General features: G+C 43.3%; 1 protein-coding gene across 1 annotated transcript in view; it reads right to left on the bottom strand.

The window, feature by feature from the left end:
• Positions 1-3,575: 3,575 nt before the first annotated feature.
• RGS13 (regulator of G protein signaling 13) overlaps positions 3,576-8,804 on the bottom strand; it is a 123,010-nt gene continuing 117,781 nt past the window's right edge. Inside the window, exon 5 of the mRNA XM_069231095.1 lies at positions 3,576-4,745. Within this exon, the coding sequence (XP_069087196.1) occupies positions 4,566-4,745 (180 nt within the window). The 3' untranslated portion in view covers positions 3,576-4,565. The remainder of the gene's footprint in view (positions 4,746-8,804) is intronic.

Below are 8,804 nucleotides of genomic sequence, written 5' to 3'. Positions count from 1 at the left end.
ACAAGCACAGTCTGAGCAGCTGGTTAGCCCTACCCAGAGAGCAGGTGCATGTGGCAGCAAGCAAAGAGAGAGTGCTCTCTTGGGAGCCCCCCAATTTAGTTCAGCTCCAAATTCTAAAGCCCAAATTGAATTGTGGAGACATCAAAATTATCCATCACAAAACAACCTAGTTTTGTATGGCAGGCACCTGCGTTTTTGGTCTTGGGCTTGGCTGCCATATAGGGAAACTTTAGCAACACAAAAGGATGATGGACGGAGTGCTGAACAATGCAACAACTCACCCCCAGCCACAGATCTGGGTTTAATCCATCGTTCTTTTGCTCACCATGCCACCCCAGTTTGGACCCAGCCATATGCAAATCAGTCTTGACCCTGTTCCTCATGAGAACAGTCCAGTCCGAACTGCCATGCCAGGTCCTTCCTGGACTGGAAACAAGCATCCTGGGACTGGTTTTAAGGTATCACCCTTCATCAGCCAGGCTAGCTTGAGTCCAGTGGCACAGTGAGCATGGGACCCACGTCTGGGCATACCCTTCCCACTTAGGGCAACTTTAGCAACACAAAAGGATGATGGACGGACTGCTGAACAATGCAAACACTCACCCCCAGTCACAAATCTGGGTTTAATCCATTGTTCTTTTTTTCTCACCATGCCACCCCAGTTTGGACCCAGCCATATGCAAATCAGTCTTGACCCTGTTACTCATTCCAACATTCCAGTCCAAACTGTCAAGCCAGATCCTCCCTGCACTGGAAACAAGCATCCTGGGACTGGTTTCAGGGTATCATCCTTCATCAGCAAGGCTAGCTTGAATCATGTGGCACAGTGAGCACGGGACCCACATCTGGGCACACCCTTCCCACTTAGAGCAACTTTATCAACACAAAAGGATGATGGACAGAGTGCTAAACAATGCAAACACTCACCCACAGTCACAGATCTGGGTTTAATCCAACATTCTTTTGCTCACCATGCCACCCCAGTTCAATCCCAGCCATATGCAAATCAGTCTTGGCCGTGTTCCTCATGGAAACAGTCCAGCCCGATCTACCAAGCTAGGTTCTCCCTGAATCAGAAACAAGCATCCTGGGACCGGTTTCAGAGTATCACCCTTCATCAGCCAGGCTAGCTTGAATCCAGTGGCACAGTGCGCATGGGACCCACGTCTGGGCATACCCTTCCCAATTAGGGATACTTTAGCACCACAAACGGAGGATGATGGAGTGCTGAACAATGCAAACACTCACCCCCAGTCACAGATCTGGGTTTAATGCATCGTTCTTTTGCTTACCATGCCACCCCAGTTTGGACCCAGCCATATGCAAATCAGTCTTGACCCCATTCCTCATGGGAACAGTCCAGCCTGAATTGCCAAGCCAGGTCATCCCTGTATAACTTAAATTTACAGATGTATTTGCTGGTCGCTTTACTTTGCAGGTGTGCATGATGTTACAATTTACTGCAGAAGAGCTGCAGAACAAACTGCATGCAGTGTCTTTATAGATGTACTTGCTTTAATCCTTTACTTTGCAGATGTGCCAACTTTATGCCTTCAATTTACAGATATACAAATGTTATCCCTTTTATTTACAGAGTAACAAACTGTAATCCTTCAGTTTGCAGGTGTACACACCAAATTATTTTTTTACAGTTACATCATGTATCCCTTTAGTTTGCTGATGTGCAAACCTCCTTTACTTTTCAGTGTTTCACGCGGCATCCATTTACTTGGCAGATACGCAATCTGAATGCCTTTTCTATACAGAGTTAAAGGGGGCTTACATTCTTTAGAATGGGGCCCTATGTACTCTGCAGGATTAGTGCCATTATTTTGGCGCTAGTCCTGCAGAGTACATCAATAGCGTCATGAGAAATGACACTATTGCCCCCTACCCTAGGCCATGGTGTGCCATATTTTAAGTATGGTGCACACATGGTGGAGGTAGGGGGGTGCTAAGGGGCAATGGGAAAGTGGCGCTGCACTCGGTGCAGCGCAACTTTCCATAAATCTGCCCCTATATGTCTTTTCTTTAGAGTGTTACGCCTGGTGTCCCTTTAGTTTACCAATATGTAAATTGAATGCCTTTGATTACAGATGTACACCCTATAGCCAGATGTACACCCTGTTTCCCTTTAATTCACATCCGTGCAATACGTATGCCTTTTCTTCACAGAGTTACTCCTTTTATCCCTTTTGTTCACAGATGTGCAAACTTAGGGCCTCATTTACACACCCCTAGCAGCACACTGCGTCTCCGGAGAGTCATTTCTTTTTTTACACTGGCCCATATTTACAAGGCCATACAAGTCACCTTGAGTGGCTTTTCATGGCCTTGTAAGTAGAGTACCTTACTATCATAGCTCTGCATGAAAGGGGCATTCCGTGGGTGTTCCCTACACAACACCCATGGAATCTGGTGCATTCCCAGATTTACAAGGCTGGGAATGCATCAGATTCCAACGCCACTTCAGGAGTGGTGTTAAAGTGGTGCAACAGGAGAAATAACATTATTTCTCCCCGTCTTTTCCTCCAGGTGTGCAGCATTCTGCAGCACACATACAAAGAGGAAAACGCCATTAATGATTGTTTATGTGCAGGAAGTTACACCCTTAAAATGATAAACAATAATTCCTGCAATGCAGACACCTTTACACCATGGTGAAAGGGTGCCTTCGTTGGTGCTAGGCAGCAGTTTGTGTACCAGCGTGAAGTAAATTACAGGGATGTGTTGTATTTCTGTAAATACAAAGGGGTTCTTGTATTCCTGTAAATACGACCCATCCCTTCACTTTCAAAATTATGCAGTGCTGTGCAGTCAGCTGGCGTGCAGAGCCACAATGCGTCATTTCTTTGTAAATGACTCCCTTAATGTATTTCCTTTACAGAGGTACATAGACCGTGGTTTTCACATATATTGAATAATGGACTTCGTAATGTACTTTGCAACTTTAAACTTGTATCTACTGTCTCCCTTAATTTGCACCTTTACCGGTGAGCATTCTGTACACCTTTACTTTATGCTTAATTATGTAACGTAATATTCTGGGTAAAAAGATGTATCAAACTGCCTAAAGATCTATAAAGTGACAGACGTCTATCTTTGATGGGATAAACCCATACAGCTTTGTTTGTGTGTCTGACAAGCAATAGGAAAAAAATTATAGTAAAATTGTGAAGGGACAATCTTTTAAATAAAACAAAAGGTGCACACAGTTTAAAAAACAAAAGTACACAAGCTTTAATCTACCTGAATACAGAGTTTTTGGAAGTAAAGTGGGATTGGGCATCTATAAAACGCTCTGGGTTTAAGATCAAACAAGAGATTAACCGGGCAAAGATATGGACACACTTACTTTTAAACAGGATGCAATTTCAACCTATTTGTTCTTCAGCAAGGGCAAAAGGGAGCTGGGTATGAGCAAAGAATCAGTCAAGCCCCTGTACAATTAGGGGATTCAAATAGCTCTAGAGTTTTGTGACTGTGCTCTGCATCGTTTACATTCTATTATTTATTCTACCGATCAAAATCTTATCTGATGCTAGTTCCTAAAAAATATATATTTTATTTAAAAAAAAAACATGATCTGAGCTCATGAAACTCGTATGACATCAAGGGTGTACTGCAGGATCAGCAATTATAAGCCTGTGTTCTGTATAGGAATCCTGTCTGTTGCCACAAATGTATAACAAGAGCTGCTCAGTAGATACATGGATCAGCCATTCCTCACATGAGGTGTTGGTTCATCCCAGGTGCATCTCAAATGGATTCCTGGGCACTAGTAACACTACAGGAGAGAGGAGGCCCATGATTTGAGCCAGATTTGGATAGAAAGCGAAAGACACTGCTCTTCCCTCCATGCTCTGTAAGGGTGGAAACTCAAACTGCACGGGCTGTACATTTGAGGCCTAACTAGTTAGGCCATTGCATAAGACATAGGTTCATCCATAGTTCGTTGTCTGGCTCCCAAGCACAAAGAATGGGACACTGTAGCCATCTTCTTATGGGTGGTCATAGGCAAATTCCCTTGTATCCATGTTAGATGTAGGGCTTATAACTCTAGAATCAGCAAAACATTCTAAACTGGGAAATCTGTTGATACTTTCTTCCTTTAAAGGGCACTACCTGGCCATTCACATATAGATTTCTATAGGTGTTGGTCTCTGGATGTCCTTATGCCTGTCTAGACTGCAAGCATTCTTGTGTGTGTGTCTAGTCAAGTTTAGGAGATTGTCTTAAGTGATCTTCCATTCTCCTCCTTTTTCCTTTAGTGACCCGATGAGACTTTTCATTCGCCTGATCCATCAGTTAAATTGAGTCATTAAGTCTTGGTCACTATGCGTGACATTCCCTCATCCTAAAGGCAATGTCTGTTAGTACATCTCCAGCATCAAATTATTTTCCAGTGCTCCAAATTTTGAGGTTAAGAAGACATGATGTATATCTATATATATACATATATATAATATAGATTCATGGATCACCGTAATGGGATGGCCAATTTCCCATTAGGGATTGAAAGCAACATTTTCTAAAGATCATCTGAAGACTGTAAGACACGCTTGTCATGTGTGTTGGCTGTAGTTGCTGACGAAACTCTGATAAATTGATGATTGCAGAAATCTGGGGTATGAGTCTCTCTCCATGTGGCGATAAACAATCTTCTGGGCATCTTCAAAACAGTATGGACTGGAGTGCTCAAGCTCCTTGACGATATCTTCTCTCGTCGGGCTGTCTATGTTAATCTGAAAAAAAAGAGAATAGGTATTACAGATGCTTTTGACTTGCTTTTGTTGTTTAGGGAAATACTGGTAATGCCAAAGCCTGTATGTCCATGGAGTTATTCAGGAAAGCCAGAGATAGGCAATCATCTCAACACTTCTCCAATTAATGTAAATTAATTGCCTCTTTGCAAAGTCATGAGGGTAAATCTTTCCTGCATCGTAACCACCTTCCTGCTTTGCTGTGGCTGCTACCAAAGTTAACACATGTGCTATTAGTGTTCCTGTTATGGAGAACTGCAGACTAATAAATTACCTGAAACCACCACAGGACCACAAAGGAAGTCTAGGTGGTGGTGTTTATTGTGCCCTGACAAATACAGTGGAAATTGGGTTTTCCTTGGCAGAGGTATGCCCCCTGTCTAAGCAAGAACCACAATTTCCAGTCAGGGTAAGTCAGACACACACCACAAATTTCCCTGTGCTCACCCTCTGGTAGCTTGTCACAGAGCTGTCAGGCTTAACTTTCAAGGCAATGTGTAAAGTATTTGTGTAACACTTCAAAAAGTAAAATGGTGAAAACACCACACAAAAAGATACCACACCTAGTTAGAAAAAAATAATTTAATGAAGGAAACAAGACCAAAAATCCAGTAAGTAGAAGTTGAGATATGAGTTTTTAAAGAATAAACTTAGTTATTGTGCTTAGAAGTATAAAGCACCAACCTAGGCTTTCTGATTGCACTAGACCAGCTCAAATCTGAAAAGTCAGGCCAACCACGATGGAATGTGGGACAAATACAGGGACCGACCTTGGTCTGCTGAAACAGTGTCTTGGTTCGGAGTTCCATCGGCATCACAAACAAGAGACGAGGAGCAAAGGAGGCAATGAGCTGGTGTTGATCTCGAAGAGGCCGGCTATGGGTTGGCTCTGAGACACACAAAGTCAGAGGTGCGGGAATTGAGCTGATGCGTTGCAAGTTGGAAATGTGGTGTTTCAGATCCTCGCGGGAGCAGCGATGAGCCAGTGTTGACTGTGATGTGGTCCTCGATTCTCACAGCAGCTGTGATGCATCTGCATTGTTATGAGATTATTTTAGCAATTACACAGGCACATTATTTAGCTTTGTTCCTGAGGCCTGTGCCCTTTCACCTAGTTACCTTTCGCTTTTATTCCTTTTGTTATTTTATCAAAGCTTGATTTTAGTGTAACTGTTTTTATTTCTTTTATCAGTTGTCCTTCCATGCAGAATCTGTTGTTCATTTCTTTGCACAATATATTTATCCTGTGCTCAACACAGGCTGTACACGATGTTTACAGGGTATTGCTAGTCCAAAGGGTACCTTGTCTACCCTACATAGAAAAGTATGTGTTGTCAGCCAGGAAGCCCTTGGTGTCACTCTGGTTCTGGGTTCAAGTGTTATGGGTCCAGTCTTTCTCAACCATTGAATAAGGGCATGAGACAGCAGGTCAGCACAGCAACAAAGAAGGTCTTTCATAGCAGCAGTCCAGCAGATTAGCAGCCCTTGAAGGAGCACTCATTTGGTAGGGCCAGAGGTCCAGCTCTCATACCCCATGGTGCCTTTGAAGTGAGGGAGATTTCAAAGAATGGCTGTGAAGTGTAAAGAGGTCCCATCTTCCTGTTTTGGTTCTATACTTGCTACTGGGGGTTATGCAGTCCTTTGTATGGGGTCAGAATACAGCCTATTCAGGTGTAAGTGTGAGACTGTGGCCAGCTCCTCCCTCCCATCCTGCTTTAACACCACAAAATAAAATTATGGACAGAGTGTTGAAATTTTTCAAACACTCACCCCATGTCACAGATCAGGGTTTAACCCATCATTATTTTGCTCGCCACGTCACCCCTGTTTTGACCCAGCAATATGCAAATCAGTCTTGACCTTGCTCCTTATGGGAACAGTTCAGCCCGAACTGCCAGGCCAGGTCCTCCCTAGACTGAAAACAAGCATTCTAGGGCTGGTCTTGGAGCATCACATCTCATCAGCCAGGCTATCTTGAATCAAGTGGTGCAGCAATCAAGGGACCCACGTCTGGGTATACCCTAGCAACTTAGGGCGCACATAGCAACACCACCAAATAAAATGATGGGCAGAGTGCTGAAACATTTCAAACAATCACCCCCAGTCACAGATCTGGATTTAATCCATTGGTATTTTGCTCACCACATCACCCCAGTTTGGACTCCACCATATGAAAATCAAGCTCATCAGTCACACCTAAGCTCTCTTTTATGTGACGCTGTCTAGAGGGAATGCACAAGCCCAGGTGACATCCTACCCCATAAGTATATTGGAGACGGGCTTCAGAAAACCAGGACTAAGAGGAGGAAACTGCCAATTTTCTAAGAGTGGCATTTTTAAAATTGTAACAATAAATTTGACTTTACCATTAAAGATGATTTATCCATAGGTACAAAACATGATAGGTCTACACTTTCACATTCAGGAATTACAGCTTATTAAATGTAATAAGGAATCACCAATGTTGTCCTGTGAGAGAGGTAGACCTCGCAGTTATGGAAAATGAATTTGAGGGTTTTTCACTACCAGGACAAGTAAAATTCCTGCCTTTTAGTTACATGGCACGGTGCCCTGTGGGCTAAGTAAGGCCTACCTTCGAGGTGACATATGTAATATAAGGGGAGTTTAAGGCTTGGCAATGATTTTTAAATGCCAGGTCGACATGGCAGTGTAACAGTGTATTCAGGCTACAATGGCAGGTCTGGGACATATTTGAAAGGGCTACATAAGTAGGTGGCACGAGCAGTTCTGCAGGCCTACTAGTAGTATTTAATTTACAGGCCCTTGGCACATGTATTGCACTTTACTAGGGTCTAATAAGTCAATTAAATATGCCAATTAGGTATATGTTACTCACACTATGTTTTAGGGAGAGAGTACATGCACTTTAGCACTGGTCAGTCGTGGTAAAGTGCTCAGTGTCCTAAGGCCAATAAAAAGGAATCAGCAAAATGTGAGCTAAGAAGGCAAAATATTTGTGAAAGATCACCCTAAGGCTGTCAGGTATAACATGTGTCCTCCGAGCTGAAAGTGAGTAGAACTACCCAACCTTCTTGGGGTTCTCATCACTACAGCAGAAGAACCTAGAGAGACCATCAGCATTGGCGTGGTCTGACTCAGGTCAATGTTCCACCGTAAAGTACATTCCGTGTAGAGAGATGGACTACCTCAACAATTTTGGATTCTCATCGCTCGTTTACGTTAGCCCCCTGAGTGGCCTCTGGTCGATCTGAATCCAGAAGTGAGTCCCAAACAGGTATGGTCTCAACTTCTTCAGAGCCAAGACCGCTGCACAGGCTACCCTTTAAATAGCACTACACCTTTGTTCCCTGGGAAGTAACCTTGTAGAGGTGAAAGCTACATGTTGGTCTTTGCTTCAACATTAAGCTGTGAAAAAAACTGCTTCCATGATATGCTCTGAGGCCTCATTTTGGACAATGAAAAAGCAAGGGCCTTTAGCACAGGGACTGTGCATGTGACCTGCTTTAAGGAATCAAACGCTTTCTGGCATGTGTAGCAACCTCCCCAGCCTCGGTACATGTAAATTATTACACCACACACAGAGCATGTTATAACACGTCTTTATTCCTCAGCATTTAACATTCTGAATTATGGATTCTGTTCACCACACCTGAACTCTTATGTCGCAATTCTATGAAGTCCATCAGGAATCTAAACTGTCCTGTCATCTCTAACTCAAGAGGCACTACATCACCTCCCTTGTTAAATAAAAAGTACAAATATGACATACATACATCACAACTCATAAGTCATTGTGCAGCTCAAATCAAATGCCCAGAATGTGTCTTATGAGGCTGTGAAGAGATAAGAGAGGTGTCCATGACTGGCACTGATGATACAGAGACACGTGCAGCCAGTGGACCATAAGAAGGCTTATTGCTGACATGTGGAATTGACAAATGATGAGGCAGATGTTCGAAATGCAAAGCATCTTGTGTGATAGACTTGCCAGGATGGTGAGCAGTCAAGTGTCCTTTACGAGCCAGAACTTTAGAGGGTTCAGCATCAAAGGGAGCATCA

The sequence above is a fragment of the Pleurodeles waltl genome, chromosome 4_2 (genome assembly GCF_031143425.1).
Source record: "Pleurodeles waltl isolate 20211129_DDA chromosome 4_2, aPleWal1.hap1.20221129, whole genome shotgun sequence".
Taxonomy (NCBI): Eukaryota; Metazoa; Chordata; class Amphibia; order Caudata; family Salamandridae; genus Pleurodeles; species Pleurodeles waltl.
The sequence above is the reverse complement of the archived record's forward strand: the minus strand, read 5'-3'. Positions and strand labels throughout refer to the sequence as shown.